The sequence below is a fragment of the Centroberyx affinis genome, unplaced genomic scaffold (assembly GCF_046629955.1).
Source record: "Centroberyx affinis isolate AG114_WGS23_722 - 3 ecotype Tasmania unplaced genomic scaffold, CSIRO-AGI_Caff_v1 ptg000336l_1, whole genome shotgun sequence".
Taxonomy (NCBI): Eukaryota; Metazoa; Chordata; class Actinopteri; order Beryciformes; family Berycidae; genus Centroberyx; species Centroberyx affinis.
This window is the reverse complement of record NW_027279011.1, coordinates 19,336-44,221: the sequence shown is the minus strand read 5'-3', so window position 1 is coordinate 44,221 and position 24,886 is coordinate 19,336. Positions and strand designations below refer to the sequence as shown.

Genomic DNA, 24,886 nt, shown 5'->3' with positions numbered 1-24,886 from the left:
TACTTTTGGGTATTATGATCACAAGTACTCATAACTAACAAAATAAGATATCATACTGGAACAAAAGTTGAAAAATAGAGAAAATTGACAACCATTGAAGTCTATGTTAAAATTGAAGTCTATCTTAATGTCACCACATTAACAATGTTGGCTGAAGTGATACAAACTGCCAGTGTTAATACTGAACCGTCAGCACATGACCCTAATGTTGCTTCACCAGCTAACAATATAGCTCACCAGTTAGACTGTTATTCATGGGCTAAGTTGCATATCATGATGGTTTGTGCGCATGTCACCTCGTCATCATTCTCCTGTCTTTTCTGTCTCTCTACACACATGCTATCCAATGAGGTAACTGCCAGGAGAATGTTTGTTAGATTGACACACTGTTCCACGGTTATGCCATAAAAAACGGAAACGTTATGACATGAATGCTGAATATTAATTATAATGACATGTAGCATGAATCTGTTGTTCAGAAGTCGTGATTATGTTATAAACCACAATTTAAACAATGTATTAGGCAACTTAGTAAAGCTTGCATACAAGATGTGAACAATAGTCGCAGTACTGTGATACGTTTGGCATAGGTAATGTTCACAATCCCAAGACCTTTTCAATTTGCAGTCACTTGCACTTAATGCTCTCAATGGCAATCAGCCTTTTGAATTTGGCCCAGCGAACTCCATTATTCTCAATTTAAAAATTGTACGGATTGCTTTTTAGGTTTAGCTCCGTACATCTCAGACTTCTTAGGCCCCCATAGATTGGAGAACAGAGGGGAAAATGCTGATTTGATTGTCAGATTTTAAGGTGGCTTGGAAGTTTGATCTGATTTTTAATTGGAAACTTGTGAGATAATACAGCTGAAAATGTTGTCTCTCACATCAATGTGTACATTTACACTCTTTCAGGTAAAGGCAGTGGACACACAGGGGACCGGGAAAAGAAATTGAAGCTGTGTCTTCCTTTAAGCACTGAGATATCACAAGTCTACCAAGATCTAATAACGTTGACATTTACATTTTAGGCATTTATAGCTGACGCCCTTATTCAGACCATCTTACACTGAGTGAAACAGTGGAATAAGCTTAATTTCCTAGATCACCAACATTACAATCAACTAACCTTAAGGAGTGTTAGGGTCAGAGCTAGATAGACCTGACAATAGATGCAACCAAGGAAAGGAATTTTTAAGCTGTTTTAGGTTAGCAGATCAGACATTTCAAACTAAGTGCATTTCAATTGGCTTAAATCTAACCTAATTAAATGTTGCACAAGCATTCAGAACGTGCAGGGTTTCTGAATTTGACTGTACCTGATCAAGTCAACCTCTTCAATGTTCTCTGCATACATTTTGCTCAGATCTTCTCAAGATCGCCTCAAATGCCACTTGGAAAAATTTAGAAGCTGGAAAAGAAGTCAGAGGTACGAGTGCAGATAACTAATGTAACATATAAGCCTTAACTCTAAGAAGCATCGGAGAAAAAGTGTCAGCACTGAGCACCGATTGCCTTCACTAAACAACTGTGAAATTTGGTACCTAAAGGGGCACAGTGTGAAGGGTACAGTAGTTGTGAGATGTTCAGGTGAACTGTCATTCTCTGGAAGTGTTTCTTTGTCCAGATTTGCTACTATACGATAAACACATCCGTACAAACTAACCGCATCTAAAGGAATTGAGGGATTGACGAAGGCCTCACTGACTAAAGGAGCAAAGTAACTGATTTTGAAAGATAAATCCTAGGTGGCTCTTACGTAGAGTCACCAAGTCAAGTCACTTGTGGGAACCAGTCTTCTCTGGAGGAAATTGAGACAATCTGTGGTTTTATGGTTTGAGGAGATGAATGATCAAGACAGCATTTTCTCAAGGCCCAGTTTCCTCAAACTGCTCCTACATACCCAAACAGTCATGTCGTATGTCGCAAGGGTCTAGTTGGGCCATAGCTAATATATGAGTATGACAGAGGCAGCTGCCTGTTTGTGTAAGAGGGACATAGTGAGACAAGTGTCAAGTGTTAACCCTGTAATTTGAGGAAGCTCTCAAATACTCCATCTCTTCTCTTGCATCTTTTCTCTAAGGCACAGTAGTTAGGATCTTTTTTTTTCTGAGTTAACTCTACAACTGCTGACATCCCCAGATCAAATGCAGGACATCAACAAACCGCTCCCTATCCATCAGCGTCAGTGGGGAATTGGAAATATGCCAGTAGGGCCCTTAGTTGTAGTTGCACATCCTACAGCCCGTATATGACTGCCACACCTCAGACTTCAAACACATGACTCAACTTGTAACCCTAGCATCATACAATCATTATCTGCTATGATAAGGCGCACTAAACTACAGATAAATATGGCTTACTATGAAAGATATGAGTCATACATGAGTATTTTGATGGTCACTGTCGCTGCATCAACCATCACTATAGTGCCATATCCAAACTACATGCACTAGATGTAGGTGGATTGTGCCAGTGTGTCTACTCTAATATAGTATCCATCGCCCATCCAAGTTTTGAACAAACAGTCTTTCACAATAATGAGCATGATATAAACATATTGGGAATTACATATGGCTTAAGGGAGAGGAAATAAGGCAAAACCAAGTTCATGTTAACATTGATACATCATCTTTAATTTGACAATACAGGACATCTTATGAAAGACTGTTACATGACCAAAGTTCTACAAAAATGTTGGCAGAGTTCGCTCTTCTGGCCTCATCACAGAAGTCTTATCACTTATAGCTATAGTCATAAACATCATTAGCACAACCTGTAGCTAAGTTAGAAAGTTAGACACGTTTGAAACAAATGGAAGGCCAAGGAATCAGGCACACATTTTGCATTAGAAGCTGTAATTGGTTTTCCTCCTGATGCTTTGACGGTTTACTTTAAGTGTTCTCTGTACATCGGGCCAATTATGGGGGAAGGGGGCATTGTAAAACACACAGGGAAATTTTAACGGGTTGTTTATCATGAGCATCAAGGCAACTTGGATTACACTGCAAGAATAAAAATAAGGCACCCTCATTGACAACTGCTCACCCCCTCTCACAAGCAGTGATTTTAAGATAACATATACTGGAGATTCCACATGAACATTTGAACAATGTCAATACTTGTCCTTCATACATTGTGCTTATGCGCTTAATGTTTGCAACACTGGGTCCACACGGCTATAACTGAGTATATGAGGTTTGACAGCATGGTTGAAGCATAATGAATAATATAATGATGTCTAATGTGTCATCTCAGGAGATAATCCAGCACACAGCAGTTTCAGAGGCCTGACAAATACAAATATCTCCGTACAACAACAGATTTTCATTTACAGTCTCAAGCTGCACCCAAGTTATGCATATTAGCTCTTTCCATTTACAGTAGTTAAGCCCAATAAATGTATTTTTCATTAGATACGCACAATTTCACAGTAGCAAAGCAAACATTGTAAAAATGTAAACCCCTTCATGTCACAACACAAATCCAGTATATGAGAACTAAGGAACAGACTCCAAAGGTGCTGCGTAGGTAGCAGTTACTCAAAGCAGTTACTATGGCATTCTTGGGCACAGTTGTCTGAAAAGACCTAGAAATGCATGCCATCTAGTGGTGGTACCATGTTTCATGAGCCTTGTCCACCATATGTATGTGTCATTTGAATCTTCACTTTGATACCATGGTATAAATAAATGACAGAAAAAAATGGGATAAATAAATAAAACAGGAACAAATAAGGCGTTGCCAAAGCATTCCAACTTGGACACCAGTGATGACGTGGTTGACTGAGTATTGTGGGTGATGCTTAGCTCTAAGACATCAATATTTTTAAATACCTGTACAGAAGTAGAACCTTCAAACTACTCTTGATTTAAGTAATCTTTTTGTAAGTAGAGCACTCCACAATGCTATTTTTTCTACAGCACGAGAGTAGGAATAATAAGGGGGATTTAGTGTAACTGCCAACTGGCTAAAACATGATTTCTTCCATCAGTATTTTGAAAGGGCACACTCTCTTCCCCTCAGGCCTGCTGCCCTGGATCATTGAGAAGAACATACACATATCAGCCTCATCATTTTTCCATTCATTTCTCCCTGACAATGGCTTGAGATAGACTTTCTGTCCAGTATAAGAACAGCAATAAAACAAAGTGTGGAGAAAGGTCTGGCTATGCAAGAATACTACAATAATAATTGTTGCATGAAGTGCTTACGACAGCTGTCATAAGAAAAACATGAGCATACATGACAGTGCCATGTAGCTGTTATGAAGCTATGTGCTATGTACGTTATGTGTTACCAATCATTGGCAAATGAAAGGATGGGTAGGTTTATAAGAGTTTACAAATTCATAAAAATTTGCCTTATGCCCGCTCAGTCTGGGTCTATTTAGAATATACCTGGGGAATACCAACCTTAAGGTATTTTAGAGAAAAATATGTCAAAAAATATTGTCTACTGTCTTGCTTTGGGCAAGTTGAGCCAATTTTCACTGTAGTTTCTGTGTGTTAGTGTTTGTGTGTGTCGTATTATATGTGCCCGATATTTACCCTCCAGATTTTGGCCAAACACCTCATGCAGTTCAGCATAAAACATCTTTACCAAATAGTAATCTTTAATAAATGTAAAATAAAAGATAATACCATACCATTTGGGGAAAAAAGTGACTCAACTTGCCATGTGTATTTGGAAAAAAGTAATTAAAAGAATTGCATGAAAAGAATTACCCTGTTGTATCGCAAGTCAGTGTTGTGGAGCTGTGAACCAAAACTATATGTAAGCATGGCATCTCCTTGTCTCCTTATTAATAGTCAAGTAAAACATTAACATGTCTCAAACATTACTTCAATATGTTCTAAATCTAAGAGCTACTTCAGCATTGGAAAGAATAATATAATTGCAGTCTTGGCATGCTTTGATAGAACAAATTCAAGTCAAAAATGAAGCCTGCGGCCGAGCAAATGAATGGGGACTTTCTAGTCAAGACAGCTGAGCTACAATAACACAGTATCACTTTCTAGCGGGCAGTTAAAATCCCACATGTATTGAGCACATCCAAAACAATACCTGAAACTCCTTGAAAGGGATATGAAAATACTGTGTTGTATGTAGAGCTCCCTCAACTACACTTAAAACTACACATAACCAATACAGTCTTAGTTACACCTTAGTTAGGGGATCTAAATATCCACAGATTTTAACATACAACGATAAATATGCTAATGTGAATTAGGACTTATTGACACTTGTTTTCCCTTTTCCCAAATCGTAATCAAGAAACCTTCCTTCACCCATTCAACATCTACCACTGTATCAGCAGTGGACTACACATCATATTTGCATTGAAAATGAATGAACAAATAAAAACATTACACTTCAACAACATTACAGAAAAAACTAATCTAATAAATTATGATTGATGAAAAAAATCTTCCATTTCTTGACACTTCTCAGTGCTATACTGTACTTAGCAAATCTCCGCAGTGCAGAACTGAAGGGTCCCTGGGGTGGTGCCTTGGGGTACACCTGCCCTCTGTTTGTGGGCTGACTTCCCAGCATAGGGAGAGGGGCATTGGTAGGTCCCTGTGCTGATGATGTCTGGATATGGCAGTCACCATCCTTTAATGGTCCCCATCCCTCACTTCAGCTTGTCTTCTGAGGCTCAATGTGCAATGTGGGCCACACTCCACATAGAAACTGAACACATTTTGGATGTAGCATTAGCTCATGTTTTTGATTTTCATTCGGTGCCATACATGCAGAACTCAAAATATAATAGGATAAAAAAAAAAGCTGTATGCAAAGGATAAGGACTGGACATACCTTTACTTTTGGTCTGTGCTTGAGGTAGGTTGACCTGATCTGGAGGCTAAAAGAGGATGAACATTTGATTTTTACATGCATAAAAATGCAGTGATCATCATAACAAAACCCACTGCAGCTATCATCTCCTGTTATTCAAATACAAGCCATATGGCTTACCTGAGAAGTATGTGCAGGTAGGACCCCAGGCCTGTGAAGATGTGCCACCAGGCATGGAACTGTGTTACTGTGCCAACACCAGGGGGCAGCGTCTGTCTACTGGCTCTGAGGGACAAAAGGGGGTGTTACCTATCATCAGCTTCTATTAATAACACAAGGACTGTTATACCTACAGTATTGGATTGCTCTGCCTCAAGGTGATGTTATCAAATTGCCCGATCAATCACTATTTTTTATAAATGTTGTGTTCACATCAAAACTAAAAATACATCAACTTGAAATGAGAGATAGTGCCGATTAAGAAAAATAGCTTTTCTACAGTTAATGAGCTGATCAATTTCAAGGCACAGACATTACTTTTAATTTGCCTGCCTTGTTCTTGAGATGGCAAAAAAGCATTAAGCTAAAGCTGTGCCATCAAATAAATAATAATCATTCGCTTGTCTTCACCACTGCTGTTTAAAAGGTAAAATGAACTTAGTTCTGAGAAATTTGCATTCTAAATTAAATTTGCGGGGACACATTAAAGTAAATGTGTAATGTCCAGCCTCTCACTTACCTTAATGAGTCACAGAAGATATTGTCAATGTTCCACAGTAGGAACCCTAACATGAAGACACCTAAGGAGGTGTAGCACAGAGGTCTGAGCCAGGGGTACACCCTGCAAATGACACAAAAAGCATCACCTTTAGTATTTCGCTACTTACTTCGCTGAACATTTTAAATTTCCTGTATCCACTTGGCGAACTTACCATGTAACTATGAAGACAGATCGCATCACTAGGCAAGCTACTAGAGCACCGTACATGACCTGGAAGTATGAAAAAGCATATGGCTTTGAAACACCATAAGAACTTGTGGGGCAAGAAAGAAAAAAAAAAGCCTCTTAAAACTTTACATGAATTAGACTAAAATAATTTAATCTACAAATACAGTCCGCTAGTTACAGTAAAGGCACATTTACATGAGTTTACATCTGTTGCTTTGACTCATTTGAGTTATCCACAAATCCAGTGCTATGTGCAATCACTACTTAAAAATGAACAGAAAATCATTACAGATGACAAGAAGCCTTCTGAACCAATGTCTATCCTCTGCATTTCATGTACTCCACAACAGGACTAACAGCGCAGTCTAGTTATGAACCACCATAGAGCAGTGTGATCAGTAAACAAAGCCAGCTCCAAAGAGTAAACAAAGGCAGCTTTGTCACATTGCCCTTATTGTTGCGAAGCAAGACAGACACAATGTGGGACGGTAAGCATTTACAGATAAACACTTGGTATAATAGAAGTAAGTGCTTAAGGTTACAGTCTTATGGTCATGGCTATGAAATTTCCCCTCTTGGCTTAGCATCCCAACAAATGTTTACTGTGTTTTGATCTTATAGTTAATGATTATGCACTGTGTTTAGAATAGAGTTTCTCACATACTAGATCTTGATTTAACACTTCTTGCAAGAAGTGCAAACTGGAACAAACTATAAAATGCCACTAAAGGTTGCATTCTGCGGATCTGCTTTAATATGAAATGCTACATTAGGTTCAACAACCAACATGCACCAAATAGAGTGTTATATGCTGTGTTGCCTTGCCCAGTGTTTACACAGGACAAAATTGACTTACGACAAGCTGAACCCTAATAGCAAACAAAGAGCAAACTGACTCAGCTGAATGCAGTACGCTCCCTTACCTGGTGAAAGACTGGCTCCTTCCACTGTAAGTACACCTACGAAAACCGATAAGGAAACTAGTCAAGGACATGTTAATGATTTTACATGTCATTTATCATATAATTCAAAGTAAAATTAGAGGCATTTGATCATCCTTATTACATAGGGACAGAACTAATTCAGCAAATGCAGACACTCACCACACTGACTGAGACACTGAAGATTAATAATAACGTAATAGGAAATAAACTGATGGTGTTCTCTTGTTTGAAGCATTCATATCTGAAACAGAAATTTGATGAAAAACATGTTGCAGCATGAAATACAAAAGGACAGAGAGCAAATAACAGGATGAACTAGAATGGAGAAATATGCTCCAGTCCAGCTCAGCCGAAGAATCAATAGCTCCATTACACACACTCTAAAGCCACAAGAACAAGACATGCTGTACTTCCTTGGAATGGATCAATTAAGGGATTCACTGGTTCATTTCACTGCCCTAATCACACTAAATTTGCTCTCAGTGGGCATCAGGCTTGACCAGTTGTTTTGAGAGGTGTTCAATAGCAATAAATCCAAAAGGCTGGGCCACTTACAGACAGTAGACAAAGACACATGTGCTGTAAATCATTGGCAACTCGTCCAGTAACTGCAAAAGACAAAAGACACATAACACATAACACACATTTATCAATGCGCTATGTGAGTCAACGCAGCACAATAAGGCCACAGTGTTTCAGTATAACTTTGCATTGCAATAGGCAACAAATCTGTGTCCTTTGCATTACAAATATAATGAGAAGATAAAAAAAACTGTTGAACTGTTTCAACAGTCACCCACATTCGTGATTGTGTACACACTTTTTTGCTGACAAATCAGGATTTATTTTTAGTCAGTATAAGTCAACCCACCTGCATCTCATAGAGCAGCGTCATGTGAAAGCACCAGGAACCAACTCCAACAGCTGGGTGACATACAAACAACCCAACATAACATTAAAACTGGAAGTAAAGACACACTCCTTTCTCACACATAGAGGGTATGATTATGTTATGATGGCATCAGGCAGCAAATACTGTATGACTAAAAAGGCTGTTGTTTATAGCTAATACATTAATAAATTAACAAGAGGCAGTTTACTTCATTTTGTGGTTCCTATAGACTAACCTGCAAGTCCGAGGAAAGAGCAGATGTAGCGAAACTCAAGGCCATCTCGAAACGTCTGGATGGCACCATAAATGGGAGGAAGGATCATAATCAGGTTGCTGACGGTGTTCCCTGTTCAACAAGACAACGGAGAGACACTTAGAGGAAGACAATATGACCTGCATCATGGTTGAACCCTCAGTCATTGAGTAGATCAGCCCTGCCTGCATCTGTGATTGGGTGACATGACGGCAGTGAGATTTCAGAGACAGTCTGGGTTACATTGTGTGATCAGCAGCCTGGGAGGTATCCTATTGCAGAAATATGATCTCTGCACGAAGACTTCATTAACAATGACATTTCAAGTTGCTTTGCATCAGATACTTATACTGCTACGGTTAACATTGCTATGCCTGAATTCCCTATTCTGATTCCTTCAATAGAAGTAATTTTTGAAATTCTTGAATTACAGCGCATGAGTCCCTTTAAGTGTTACACCATTCTAATACTGTTAACACTGCAATAGATACATTTTCAGTTCTGACTACCTCAATAGATATTTGACTGCCATTTACCACTTTGCTATTGTTCTACGTTGTGTTGTTGCACTATTTTGTTTTGCCTTGTTCATAGTGTTCTAATTTTTGCTCATTTGGAATGTACCATGACCCCAACAAAAGGCTTTTAATTTCACTGTGCACTTGTGTAAGGAAGTTAAACTGAATTCAATTGAACTGAAGTGGGGCTACAGTAGCTTAATGGCTAGAGAAGTTTAATGTATGATGTCAAGGTCGCTGGTTTGAAACACAAAACCAGCTAGGAAAATCTGGGGAGGGGAAGTGAACAAGGCTTCAACGACTACCGTCTAGGTATCCTTGAGCAAAGCACCCTCATCTGCACCAGTGCAGTTGCTCAGTGACCTGGGGTTGAACTGGGTAGCTCCCAGGTGTGACTGTGTGTGTATATGTAAACCTCCCTCCCCGAGGCCGTTGCTGTAAATACAAAATGTGTACTTAGCATAGCCACTTGCCTGGTTAAAAAGTAGTGTAAAAACTGATAAATACTGCTAACTATTTTCATAATTGACATGATAACTTCCCTTATCTGCAGGTGCCTGATAAAAGTCAAGGCGTCTCCACTATCCACAAGAGTCCTTGGATTGACATTTTTGTGTGGACTTTGGACTCTGATAGAAATGCACACGTCAAGGATACTGTGGCATGTCAGAGTTAGGTTTTCTATGCCACGTCTCAACGACGTTAAACTGTAAATATTGTTTAGACACTCCTGTCTGCTGTTCGACGGTCTTTCTGACCTCCCTCTATGTCAGCCTTCTATTGTTCTCATCTGCTGATGTTTTAAAAACTGAGATAACATACACAAAAGCACACACCAAATGAGGATTAAAATTGTGTTGGGCTCTCTCTTTGTGTCTTCCACGTGAACAATGGCACATTCCAGCCTTTGTAACCTGAATCACCGTTTCAATGCCAAATAAATCTTTGCCATTAGTCTGTGGGTGAAAATTACTATCCAGCTAGGCCAGCGTGTGTCACTTGTGGAAAAAAACCTGTGTTCAATTTTTAAAATCCTAGATATTCTGCACTCAGGTCAATGCCAAAGCTTACTAATGTTGCATGTAAATGTGTTTATACGAAATGCTTTTAGTGGAGAACATTGCCATATAGGCCTATTGTAGAGCAGGCACAATGCATCTGGGGTGAAAGAGCAGTAGCAGTAGTAATTGAACTCTGACCCACTTGGCTTGAGTCCACCTTGGACTAACTGTTGCATCACTTAGTCTGAGTGTTATGGACAACATGGCAACAAGGGACTGACAATGGATCTGGTTCCTCTATCTTATGGTGAAATGTGTACTGCCAGGAATTCAACTTCAATTAATCTGTATATTCATTTTGTACATAATTTTTGAAATACAGGAACTGTAGCTGAATGTGAAGTTAACTTACTTGAAATTCAGATTTTTGTATTTTGAATTACCACATGGACTGTAACAAAAAAGACTAGACTACAACTTGTCTACAAATAACTATGTTCAGTTCCAAAATATATATCCTACTTCAATTCCAATTGCTTACTGTAAATGGGCTGCATACCCAATGACTTCAAGTTCAATCTGTCACAAATGTTGCCCCATACTGTAGCAGAGCAAAGGTGCTATTGAAGGGACGGAATGCTACGTGGTAAGTTTGGTATTGAAGCTGAAGCTTGTGCCATCTCTGCAGAAAGTCCCGTTATAGCTATACAACTATAAAACATTTTTGAACAATTTGCCATTGACAAAGTCTAAATCTAAGACAGTAGTTCCCGATAAACCAGTTTTTTATCGTTGGACAAAGGAATGAGCTGCCTTGATAATATCATGAAGTTTCAACGTGGTGCCTGTGAATGACTAGTGCATCGTGCAGAGCCAGAGCAACGCCTTTAGGGGGTTCAGTGTTGACCTGTTATACAAATTAATGGAGATTAGCAAAATTTGTGTGAGTTGTGTCAATGATAGATAAAACACTGTGCAGATATAACTTAGCCTACAGTAAAACGAAACATGCAAAGCAGCCGAACTGAAAAAGGCAGACTAACGTTACGTTAGGCGTCCAGGGCAACAAAAAAAAAACAGCTCGTCATTTTTTTCTTCATTACAGTCGGTTTACAGCCGTATGTCCAGTAGGCGTAATGTAAATTACTGGTTATGCTAACTCACTGAAAAATTCATATCAACCGAGCAAACACGATAACATAATCCACAATTACAGCCGCTGCTCCTGTTTACGTTATTCAGAGACGACCTTACACCGGCTCCGTGCCTCTCCCTCCCTCGATAAAAGCGACAACAATTCACAATTTTCACTTCAACTGCAGTATTTGTCTGTTACTCACAAAATTCCGCGATGTAGAAAGAGACGACATAATTTTCTTCACACCAGTCCAGCGTTGAAGTCGGCCGCCCCCAGTATCCTTGCCTGTCTATCGAGGGAGCCATGATGGAAGAGGAGGAGGCTGAGTCTGGGTAGTAACGGATTTATAGTCCCATCAACAGGAGCACTCCTCCCTCACTGCACACATCAACAACGAGGGGTAACGTGACGAATCGGTAACCTGATAACCTCCTTTAGTTCCTGTAGAAATGCAGCAATTGCATTACATATACTGTAAAATGTTAACATTAATATCATTGATAGTGATACTACCAACATGACAACAGCAGAAAAAACAGCAGCAGCCGCAGCAGCAGCAGCAACAACAACAACAACAACAACAACAACAGCTGCTGCTGCTGCTACTATTACTACTATAAGCTGCTACTAGGCTACTACTATTATGGTTACCACCATTACAATTACTACTACCACCACGATTAATACTATTAGCCTATAGGCTACTATCACTACTACTAGCACCACGACTATTACTATTACTGTTACTATCATTGGTTAAGTGTCAAGGGTCAAGGGTCAAGGTTACGCATTACCTGGACACAAACTAGAGGGAAATTAGTATTTAGAGGCAAGATAGACACCAATTTAATTTTACATATTTTGCTTTATTATTTGCATTTTTTAAATGAAATTGTCATTCATTATATATTACTGTGCTGATTTTATGAAAAATTACAATTTAAATTGCAGAATTACATTTTAAAAGTACCCTCTCAATCTTGGCTATGACAACAGTCATTTTAATGCTATTAAAATTTAAGCTATTCATTAGGCATGCAGGTAAACCTAGTAATGCAGCTTCAACATCTGATTAATTCCTCCAACAAAGCTTAAACTCTTCACCATAAATTGGCCTTCCTTTTTGGAAACATGTTAGTAGCCTATACAGTTTATTGTTTCTTTTAGCATGGATGTGAATAGTCAGTCATGTCAATGTGCTTAGTGGTGATGATTATGGATACACTGTTTGCAATTTTGCAAAATTCGAAGAAATTATACCTTTAGGCTTCAGCTTTTAACATTTCTGGAATGGCTGTTGAGCTGGTATCCTGTTGCCTGTGGGTGAGACCTACGCTCCTGATCTACATAGCTCTGTACTGATTCATACTGTGTACTTACTTAGAAGACTACAACCATCTGCTGTAGTTTTCTAATGGATCATTCATTTCCATTCATGAAATTGAAATTTATTTTCAAATTAATGTTTTTTAGTGAATCAGGAACAATGATTTGTCTCACTGGCTTGTGCAAAACAACATGATTCAATCATTAGAAGAACATTAAGCCACTTTCAATACCGGTAGTCAACATCATTTGCTGGTGTAAACAGTACAGGACTAAGTTACACACACTTGTATTTTATTGTTTTCAGTTTACTGTGTTTATTGTATAGCCATAGATTACATTAAAGTTTCCCATATAGATGTAGGCCTTTAGTCGTACTTTATCAAGCATGTAAACAACGTGTTTTTTGTAGCTATGAATCTGCTGAACACATCAAAGTTACATTTGTCAGATTTCCTCTAGGTGGCGTGAGATACTTATAAAAAGTCCCAAAACATAGCATAACAATACAAAACTCTCCCTAAGCCACTGGTCTCTTTTTCAATACATAAAAGATATATCAGTATTACTAATGTTACTTCTAGTCTTGTCTTTCGCCAAGTCAGTTCTAGTTTACATTGCAATCCTAATGCAAACACAGGTGGTATGTTGGAAATGTTGTGGGTTTCAGCAAGAGTTTTTCTCATCCAAGTAAAGCAGCTGCAGCACTAATCTGTTATGGATGACCCAGGCATTTACAGAGGTCTAAATATTTGGAGATTAGGACCTTACTGACCTTGAGGCAGGCATACCACATATACCATTAATGAAAATCTATGACATTCCTTGCTGATAAAAGGTACAGCTGTCTGGGAGGTCACAAAATTCCCATAGCTGGAATTTTCTCGTGCTATTCAGCCGTGAAATCCCAGTGGATAAAGGCTTGACTTCACCAAAACTGCCCAAGGCCAAACTGCTGTGGCAAGCTGATTTTCAAACAGAACTGAACAGAAAAAGCAGGAAAAAATCTGAGTCAAAATGTGTCTTCTGATAACACAAAATGGAAATACCAACTCCAAACATCTAAAATAATGATGACACTTGGTTTGTTTTGTTACTTTTATTGTAAAAAAAAGATGAAGCTTGTAACAGTCTCATACCATTCGATTGTTTCAAAATATCTGTTTGTGGCAAACCATGAGCAGACATATTGTTGTAGAGATCCTGTAGTTCATATCAAATCAGTTATTGATCGTTGGTTAGTTTGCCAGTGTAAACTAGTGCTTTCAGGGTAGATCACTACCAACTCAAACAGCAATGCAGCCCCTTGGTCACAAAATAATGTGCAAAAAGATATTTGGTGTAGGTTAAACAGAAAGCAAAACCTCTCCAAAAGTAACATTGTAGTACACTTTTTGCATTGATTGTTAAGAAGTGGTCACCACAGAAACAATTTTTGCTTTGGCACATCTTGATGATAATGTATCACACGGATTCTCCTCTCAGTTACATACAATTCAAGTAAACTGTGACCCACACAGATACAGGAAAGAAGAGAAGTGTTGTTTTTTTAAGGCAGTAATCAGGGAAATCATACTTAATGTAAGTATTCTACCCGTAATGTGATCTGCTATTACATAACAAAAACGCCACATAGTGATGCCAAAAATTCTCCAAGATAAAGTTGAGGCTTTTGGACAATGCTTTGCTCACTAATACACAGGACGAAATACACAAAAAGATCTCTTCAGTCATGTATTGGGAAATACGCTGGCATAGTGATGATGTAAAGGAATGTACTTGTGGGGTATCAAATGTACATTTCATTTCCCACTTCTCTCATCATATTGCAGTAGAAAATATACACACACAGTCAAACATTTAACTTAGAAATTCATGTCAAGGTGAGGTTACAATTCATCTCTCATCTTATCGCCCTTAGGCCTGACCATCCGGCCGATAAAGAGGATGGAGTTTGTCTTCTGGTCCTTCACTAAGAAGATGAAAGGGTGGTCAGCGTAGAAGAGCTTGGGGCTTTTCAGCTTGTCTGTGCCAAAGACGCTGGTGTCAATGGGGTTTCCATCGGTGTCCCACTCCATGGCAGAAGCGTGGAACACATTGGCCAGGTAGAGGTCCTTCTTCCCAGAGATTTTGGACAGGTCAGCCTTGGTTTTGTCCACAGCCGCCGTCAGGCCCAACTCCCCAAGGTATTTCTAAACGAGAGAGAGAGAGATTTTGTTAAAAAAAAACACAACAGAAGCCATTACTGGTCCGCTAACTGATGCTGTTGGTCTCTTGCATCTTTTACCTGCAGGTTGTGGCTGACTTCCATGCTGACTTTGGGCAGAGACACGGCTACAGCTTTCTCCTGCAGCTTGCCCATCCAGGTATCCAGCTGCTTCTTGGTCAGCATCTTCTCCAGTCTCTCCAGAGGCTCCACATGGAAGGGCATGAAGAACACCACGCTGGACTTCTTATGGGCCAGAGGCATACTCAGGATCGTCAGCTTATTGGTCGTATCCTCATAGAAGCCATAGAGACCTGTGAATGAATTAGGAATATTTCTGCAATGCTTGTTGTATGAGACATCTCTGTTCATAACCCCTTTTTTGGGAATCTCATAAATCCTATACCATGATTTAGTGGGAACACTTTACACCCGAACAAACATAACATCAAAAACACCTGGACCAGTGCTTTGTATATCAGCTATGTACACATTCATGATTCATACTGGGTCAATTCTTAGGTCAGCTTTCTTTACATGTTGGTGTAATGTTGCCATATGTGGCTTAGCAGTGAAGCAGTGTGTAAACTTATTGAGCAAGTATTTCAAAATGAAAGTCCAACCTGGCAACCGTCACTTTTGTTAGCCACCCCTTTGTATTATCCACCATTACTTGTGATTTTGACTACGTTCTAGGTAAACTGTTCTAGGTTTCTTCTATGTCCTCTTACAAATGGCATACAGTATTACAGAGACACTTTACGAAAGGCGACACAAGGAATGAATCAGCATCCATGAATGTGCCATGTAGCTGTTATGAGGCAGCTTTTGTTCAGGTGCTATGAATATGTAATAAGCAATGTAAAGTGTTCCAGATTTATTTCTGAAGATATTACATGGGCTGTCTCTTCCTACCTGTGCGGTGCATCATCTGTACTGACACAGTGTAGCCACGGGACACCAAGAAACCACGGTTGTCCACCATCTTATGATGGAACTGCTCATCCCAGTGAGCTGTTCAAAAAAATCCAATTAATTTTTAGAAATAATGAAGGGATTAACATACATATGGTAAAATATGTTTTCATATGGACTCACGTTTGAAAAACATAGCATTGATGATCATGGCCCCATCAGTCTTTTCTACATCCTTGGTGACCTCAGGCAGTTTGCCATCAGTGGACTTGGCCGCCCACTCGTTGATGGAGTTCACGGCGCTCTTCTTGTCTCTAAAGTTGATCTTGGAGTGGTCGCAGTTATAGTGCTTCTTGCTACTCTTGACAAATTCATCAACAAAGTTGACCGAGCTGGGCCCGTACAGGCGGTTGCTAATCTTCCAGGTGACGTTGCGGGTCTTGGGGTCGCTCACCTCAGTCAGGAGCTCGGCCAAACCAGCGTGCAGCTGCTCGTCTTTAACTTTATCAGCCTTCAGTATGGTCTTCACCTGGGAGGCAGTGGAGGCCTTGCCCCCCAGAGCCACCAGACCCAGAGAGGAGGCCACCACCACAGGGGAGATGAGGATGTTCTCCATGTCCTTCTCCTTGGCCATGTTTTGATAGAGACTGAAAGCCAGGTTGGCACTGTTGTCAGCCAGGATGGTGGCGTGGTTACTGAGGACCTTGTCTGCTGAGGCAGAGGTGGCAGCTGAGGCTGCAGTGGCCAGTAGGGCCAGGCCTACCAAGTTTGTCACCCACATGGTATAATGCTAATGGGTGAGGACCTATGAGGAGACACAAAGAAAAAGATCACTCGCTTGCAGTAAAATAATGTTCCTGACCCAAGAAGAGAGACAACATCTTGTCTGGGAGGGTGTTTCTGCTCCTGACTGAACTGAAATGGCTTGTTCTCCTTGATTTATCCCAGATCAGGATGGCCATGTTGTGGTATACTTAGGTTTTACTCAGCAGTTTTCATAGATGATAGCTGGGGGAGCTGGGTTAGTCATACCAATCAAAGTAGACTTCTCAATTTGACCTCAAGGCACTCTTATATAACAGCCACGTAGGCAGCTGCAGGAAGTAGCTAAGCCAGAACATTGGCCAGCTAGGTCTGAGTGGTTCATTTCTTGGCAACACACAAGAGTTATAACTGAATAAAGAATTCAAACACTCTCTTAAAGCAGAATTACACCGTAGACTGGTTGGTGCTGGTTGGTTCCCATTAGTAAAATGCAAGGAATGAACCACAGTCTACTTGTGAGTGAAGGACTCTATGTTAAGACACTCTGCCCTACTCAGGAGCTTCACAGACAAGTAGCAACAGGCCCGCTTAGCCGCAAGATCTTTACAGAAAGATAGAGTGGTCTGACCTCAATGAGCCTGAAAGAAATTACTTTTAAAGCAGAACCTTGTATTTTTTTACAGTCAACACAAGGCTACACTATTCTCAGCTTTGCAACAGTATCTTCAACTTACTGCTGAAGGAATATACTTTGTGTGTTTTCCCTTTTGATAGCATCTTTAGAACACCATGGATATTATTATTATATTATTATTTTATATTATTAGGACAGCAACACAGTGTTAGACATTTGCTATTATTTCCTTAGATGTCAAATGACCCATTGGCCAATATTGTTAAATTTAGTTTGGGTGCACTTTCTGTAAAAGATCATTTCATTTCATTCATCCTCATTCAACATCTCATTTCAGCATACCAAAAGCATTTAGAATAAGATCATATTCATCTGAATATTCTACGCTGGCTAATTTCACCATTTCTAACCACTGTAGTTAAGAGCCCTTGTAAGCCATTGCTTTTAAGTCTGCTGTCACGTACGAACATAAGATGGTTCATCTCATCGGACATGACACTTACAGTACCAGTCAGCATTGCCACAGTATGAATGGGTGTTATTGCTCTTGTGCAGTTTTAATATATAATGAGTTGGCATGCATGTCTAAATCTTTTGTAGTTTATTGTGAATGCATCTTGTATTCCTTTCTACGCATTATTAAAGAGATTGTGTATTGGCAATGTAATAAAGAGACAAAGGAAAGAGAAATGTGGAAAGAGAAACGTCACAGACACAACAAGGTCAAAAGTTGGGTTCATTTCTTGTCAAAGATGCAAATAGTGCAGTCTAATCAAATGTTTCACATACTTGCATAGCCCATCATTGAATAATCACACTTGAAGTCTCGAAATGTGTCAACACCCATGCATTTTCTATTTTGTGCAACAAACTTTTCCTACTTTTTTCATGCTTTTCAGACTTTACCAACAACTTGACTGAACCACACTGCTAAATCCACACTGGAATGTGAAGCAATACTACTTTACCATATGCCATAGACAGATACATTGAATTTGAAGACTCTTTTTGCATGCCTGGGCAGAGATTTCCCACTAGTTGAACACTGACCAGGGTAATTCCCCTTCCCCCCTCTTACTCCCAGCCCTTTTCTCTTACCTTATTAGGCTTTTTCAGTAATTCAGCACAGGTTGGTTGTCTGACCCCTTTGCTTACAAATGGATAGATCCTTCAGCAGCAGTCTGCACTAGATAAAGTTGGATTTTTCTGGAGGACAGGAAAAAGGAGTGTACAAGAGATGTGCAGAGATTTTCAGTCACAGTAAACTGGCTGGGCCCACCCATGGTATCCAGTTACCAGGGCTGTGGGAGAAGAATCCTCCCCCTCCAGGTCCTAAAGCCTGAGATTTGTCCCACTTAGATCACTCAAAAACCTACCACCTCACTGATATACTTGTTTTGCACTGGTTGTACTAACTTTAACTCAAACACCACTCAGTTTAAGAATTGACACAATTGTGATACCATTGGAAAACCTGGATCTGTTACAATGATACTAAAATTATGGTTATCTTTGTGGACATGATGATTTTGATTATACAATTGTGGTGCCATAATTTACAAACCAGTATAGATGTCTTGATCATTGAAGTCCCACTTTTTCATGGTGGTTGCACTACTGCTGCACTGTTGTTCTACAGCAAAGAAGAAATGTTAGGGAAATCTTGCAATGCTAATGATGAATATATGCAAAGTGGGACATCTGTGGCTGCTGCTGTATTAAGTGCACCCTGACTGCTCAAAGTGAATCCTAACTGTTGTTGTAGTTGATTTCTTCATCATTTCAAATTCGTTCTCTAATTATATTATACAGACCAAACTTTCCAAAGTCATGGGATCAACAAAAAATAATGAAATTCAGTGTTCTTACCTTACGCTAGACTTTTTTTTTTTTTTGCTTTTGAGGCATACAGTACATGGTAGCAATGAGATAGTGTTAAATAATGATCTTTGTTGATGTGTTAAGGCTTTGACTGTTCCTCTCCTTCCCTCCCCCACCCTGTAATTGCCATGTCTGCAGCTCTGCCAGCCTGATCTAAGACACACACAGATAGTAGGGGGAAGCCTGATGGGGGTCCTATTCATGAGAGGCCTATAGTATACCGGCCTGTGAAGTTATTAGCTTTAAAGTGGTAATCCCCTTTTTTCATTATTATTTTGGCGACATCTTTGGTGCTAAGCGCTCATTGCTGTGGTGTCTCTGCACTGCACTTTCCAGAGATCAAATAAAACACATCACTTCCCGTGCACCAGGGACTTTCCCCAGGAAAGAGCGACCAGACACCAGGCTGTTTAGAACAGCAAAAGTAAAAGCTTTCATGAACTGACTATAGGTTGAATCACTATGTATGAATCAGTGATAACAAAGCAGATATTTATTCATCTGAAAATGATTGCTGATTATTACTTTAAAGTGTCCATAGTGACGTTCTGAAATCTTAATCGGTATCACAGACACTGGCCCAACATACAATAGAAAGTGTCCCTTAACCCATAACACACTCTAAAAGGGAATAGTGGTCACAGTGTTTAATGTCAAGGCATTTGAGACCTGAATTGAGAAATTAGGTCACATTATGCTGCCTGCACGCCCCTGACACCAGTGGAATGTAAACTGCAGGAGTCAACAGGATGTTCCTTTAAAGCAGCCAGTCTGTCTAACCCAAACATGAAGGAGACATAACCTCAAGCGACATGTTTTATACCTCGGTGTTACTTAACAAGATGGCCTGTATTGTCTCAGTGAGGCGGTTTGGCCAGATTTACCACTCTATTGACACAAATTTGCTGAACGAATGCAAACAAGCAGCTTTAACTCTGTAACTCTGTATGTTAGCTATAGAAAACATGGGTCTTTTAACATTAATGAGCAACATTTTCACTGAACTTACAAAGGAGACATGATCTTGAACCTCATATAGAGACTTGAGAGGTAGAGAGAATGTGATAATGTTTCTGCCTGTTTCCCTCACATTCTTCACGATCTGTATTTCAATGCCCTCATTGTTATGTGTATATGGCTGTGTGTTAAATGTAAAGGGAGTTGGACTCAAGCTCCTCCCAATGGTGTGAGCAACAAAGGCAAACTTGCTTGATGTTTATATTGAGGTCAGGTCTCATGCAATATCTTCTTCATTTCATTATGAATTCTTTTTAAATGTAGATCTTATGCATTCAATACATTGAAAATGATGACAGGTTTGAATATCATCTTTATCACAGTTGAAACATGCACAAGTTTGAATTTAATGCTCCTGTAACCCACTGGAGTACTTATGAACTGAAGTTAACATATATTTTATTTACATAATCGCAGTAGTAGGAGAGGTTTACATTTTCTCCAGCATGTATGAGTCTGAAGTGCGTGGGGAGCATGGGAATTGAAACTAGATGCTTTGGAGGCTTTTTCCCATGAATGCGTCGTTCTCTTTTCCCTGATATGTGTGTCCTCCCCCAGCCTGGGAGATCAGGCAGCAGGAAGTTACAGTAGAAACGGATGCATGTCCTGTTCCACTGCCCCTGTTTCTATAGCTTGTTATTATTCCCATGCAGCTGTTGTAATACTCATTGGGCCTCATGTAAAAGCCATTAGATGCGTAGAAGATTTGATCATACATGTACCCAAAGGGAAATATAAGAAAATTCTGACAGTGTTCAGTGTTCAGTTTCAATTATTTACACACAGAATTATCGATGTACTTTTCATACAGCAATAATTTAGCATTTTGATTAATCTTTTGGCCATACATTACAGATGTGGATGAGAAAATGCAACTGAAAGTGAAAAAATTGTTTTACTTTTATTTTATTTATTTTTTTCATTTGAGCGATTCCCTTATTTCGCTTGAAAAAGGCACTCCTAATCAATCATATGACTTGATTATTTTGTCTTTCTATCTATTATTGACTTGCTCTTGAATGTGTTTGGGAGGAGATGAAGAGGATAATGTAGCCTTCTCCAGGCCAGGGATGAAACAAGCAGACAGGAAATTTACACAGATCTAAACAAAACATCTGTAAACCTGACAGAACAACTTGAAAACAGAAGTAGGAAGAGAGTGATGAGGAGAAAGCTTTGGGTCTCCTCACAAATCAGACAAGCTATTTCATCTACTTTGAATTTGCCTGCAAAAATATCGTATTTTTGCAGCCTAGAAATACATAGAAATTTGATAGAAGCATGCTGTTCTCAGTAAATATGACACATTGCTATTGTGCTATGAATATAACAGCTATGCTAACATCAGTTTTATCTAAATCATATCCAAAAAATGCACTGTCTGGTCCTAAGGCTGCCCAGCTTACACAGCCTGAATTATAAACCTAATGCTTCTTCATGAGTAAGGACTGGAAGTGAATCCAGTTGGGTTGAAGCTGTGCAAGAAATATTTTACTTGTCTTCAGCTGTGACAAAGGTGTAGCAATAACACCCAGCCAGCTGACAGCAGCCAAGGCCCCAAGTCAAACAGCAGCTGAAATGCAGAGGCAGAGGAGTTGGTGAATCATTGCTATTTGGATGTTCTTCTGACGCATGACTTCTTTTATTGGTAAAATTGTAAAACAAATTAACCCTGACTGAGCCCAGCCTTCTCAAAACATTACCCATCACACCTAAAGGATGCACAACTTGTCCAGTCTGAGGTCAGCCAGATTCCCCTGGGACTCAGCATTCCAATAGCAGCCATGGCTGTCAGACAGCCAGCAGCCACACCCTCTGTTTATAGCCAAGTGTGTGTTTCCTTACAACAGGCTGCTCTTTAAACCCAGTTTTCTATTCCAGAAGCCATATTGTCATGTACCCCTGAACGTGTTCTGCTCATATCACCAAACATTATCTTTTCAGAGTCCATAATCATGTTTTTGCTTATCCCACGGTGATTCTGTATCAGATATACTGGATATGTTCTGTATTCCTCTCAAAAGCAAGCAAGAGTGAAAGGAGCCCTCTGGTGGGAGAAAAAGTGAATCTCATCTGAGCAGTAGAAGTAATTTCCATGACCACTAGAGGTTGACCAAGAGCTAGGTCAAGAAACACCATACCATTATTGCTACCACTACTTCTGCTACCGATAATAAAAATGTATCATCATAAAAAAATATATATATATGTATATCTTTGAGAGTCTCTCCAATAGAATCAACTGACTTTTCACCCAAATGTAAAACATTTGTCAGGATCACCTGAACAGACTCAAACTCTCAAAATAACAAAGGTCCCCTGATTTTTATAGAAAGTCACATGCTGATGACCTAAATTCCAAAAGTATACATAGAAAAACCAATCTAGACACTTAAAGCATTTATTTAACTTCTTCATCTTCTCATTGCCTCTCCTGGCTCTCTTCCACATTTCACTGACATCCACATGCTAGTAGAATTGCTTCATCTGTAACAGAAGTTCTGGTTGAGGGATGGTCAGAAAGGCACTGTTGGTTACTGCTTGATAGGCTGCACAAGATTAAAGGGACCTGACGTAATGATCCCAAGCCAGGGGTTAATCTCTGCCTGCTAGGCCTGGAATAGATCTCCCACAAGAAGTTACTCATCTGTTCTACCTCTCTACCAGGTAACATGTGTTGGGGATACAGGGCTTCCTGGGCCCAAGCGTCCAATTACATAATGGTATAATTATTACAGCAATCAATTCTGTAGCCTGAATAGTCAGTGGATGATAATACAACGAAGGGAAGGGAATTAAATGAAGTGTTGCTTAATTTGCTTCATTCACTCCTTGAAACTCCTCATAAACTCTTTGGTGATTTTCATGATTTTTTAAGATTCAAATATTTGGAGGATTACACCGTGTCATCCTCCAAATATTTGATACCCAGAGATGAGTATAATTTACACTCATCTATGGGTTGAGAAAATTCTCCAACATCTTGGGCTTATGAAACCCTTTCGAAGCTCATCGGATGAAGAACCACAGTGGTAGTGGAACACTGGGATCCATGAAACATATTCCTTTACACAAAAACACTAATATCTTTAGCTGCTCTCTGAGACCTTCGGGTTAAGATGGTGGCACAGGTCTGCTCATCTTTCCTCAGTGGAAACTCCTTGTTCCTCCACCCTGACTCGCTTAACTCTCTTATTTGAATTTTGTCATAAACACAGGTCACTTCCCCCCTCTCCCCCTTTCTTCACACTGTTGTACTTCATCAACTCCTCTTGGTCCACTTGGTGAATTCCTAGAAACACCATCAACATTTCCAGGAGATTGGGCCATTGCTCGCCCTCCTTGGCGACTTCAGGTGTCCCATGTAGAAGTTTAATTCTATTATTTCTTTCTTATCCTCCTTTGATCTCTCCTTCTTGGCACCTCCACCCACGCTCAAAGCTGGCGATAGACTTGACTTCGCCCTCCCACAAGAAAAGCTACCTCTCTAACCTCTCTGCCGTTACCCTTCTCCGTGTCTCGGACCACCATGTTGCGTCGCTCTCCATCCAACCTTTCCACAAACCCTTCCCAAAACTGATCTCTCCTCATATCACCTGTCGTCATCTCTCTCTGAGCCCCCCCCCCAGTCCTGTCCCTCGCTCCACCTGCTGCAGCACCGCTACTGTCTCAACCTTCTCCTCTTCCTCTAACCTTCTCTGTTCCCCGATCCTAGAAACCTGCCCGTCCGTGTCCACCTGCCCACCTGCCTTGAAAATAGAACAAACAAGGCTCCAGGCGGCTGAGAGGAAGTGGTACAAATCTCCGGCGACCTCTCTCTGATGACTCTCGTCTCTACTCCTTCTCTGCATCTGCTTCTTATGTTTCATCTGTCTTAACCTTCTACCATTTTCAAGTCCAGTCCTCTGCTGATAATGCCAGGAATCTACTCCTTTGCACCTTCTCTCTCCTCAGTGATGTAGTGGTCAATAGAAAAGTGGGTAAACTGTAGGTAAACAATTGGTGATCATCAACAACCACCAATATAAACAAAAATCAATTGTATGTTGAGAAAAGCATAAATTTATGCTTTTGTCCCTGAAAAAAGACCCAATCCTCATAGAATTTAAACCAGTTTGATATCCCTTACTAACATTTATAATATTAATATACATCATAAAGATTTATGTCAGTCTAAAGTAGTGGGTAAACTGAGTCTTGTTGGGTTTATCCTCTGCTACATCCCTGCTACTCAACCCCCCCATCCATTCCTCCCTCCTGTCTTTTCCCTTTACTGAGGATTTTCTGCCTACTTTGAGATGAAGGTGAGATTGAAAGCTCTTCATGCCAGCTGCCCACTAGCCCTCGTCCAACTCCTTCACTATACCTCCTCTTCTTGCCCCACTCATTCCGGCTTAACGTCTCTCTCCTCTCCTCCAAAATGAGACCCTCAACCACCAACAACTCCTGCCTTACAATTACACTTTCAACATTCAAAAGCCTCTCTGGGAAATCACAATCGTAATGGCACAAAGTTCACTTTCTCTGCCAAAATGTTCTCATTTCTGTCTCGAATGAATTTAGGAGCTCCTAAATTAAATCATGTGTGGACACCAAAGAATTTTGCACAGCATTTAGCTAACTTTCTCCACTCTTCATCTGTATAT

General features: G+C 39.9%; 2 protein-coding genes across 2 annotated transcripts; both read right to left on the bottom strand.

Annotated features, from left to right (window-relative positions):
• Nucleotides 1–2,613: 2,613 nt before the first annotated feature.
• On the bottom strand, nucleotides 2,614–11,801 carry acer3 (alkaline ceramidase 3). The gene is made up of 11 exons (XM_071515305.1): nucleotides 11,699–11,801; nucleotides 8,822–8,932; nucleotides 8,566–8,618; nucleotides 8,250–8,302; nucleotides 7,854–7,935; nucleotides 7,674–7,709; nucleotides 6,734–6,792; nucleotides 6,541–6,642; nucleotides 5,982–6,086; nucleotides 5,823–5,868; nucleotides 2,614–5,696 (listed from the first exon to the last, which is right to left on the bottom strand). Exons 1-11 carry the CDS (start codon nucleotides 11,799–11,801, stop codon nucleotides 5,643–5,645), a joined length of 804 nt encoding a protein of 267 aa, XP_071371406.1. The 3' UTR covers nucleotides 2,614–5,642.
• Nucleotides 11,802–13,915: 2,114 nt separating this feature from the next.
• On the bottom strand, nucleotides 13,916–18,577 carry serpinh1a (serpin peptidase inhibitor, clade H (heat shock protein 47), member 1a). Its single transcript, XM_071515302.1, has 5 exons — nucleotides 18,441–18,577; nucleotides 16,127–16,748; nucleotides 15,944–16,042; nucleotides 15,110–15,342; nucleotides 13,916–15,014 (listed from the first exon to the last, which is right to left on the bottom strand). The coding sequence occupies exons 2-5, from the start codon at nucleotides 16,722–16,724 to the stop codon at nucleotides 14,712–14,714; spliced, it is 1,233 nt and encodes a 410-aa protein (XP_071371403.1). The 5' UTR covers nucleotides 16,725–16,748; nucleotides 18,441–18,577; the 3' UTR covers nucleotides 13,916–14,711.
• Between the last annotated feature and the right edge of the window lie 6,309 nt (nucleotides 18,578–24,886).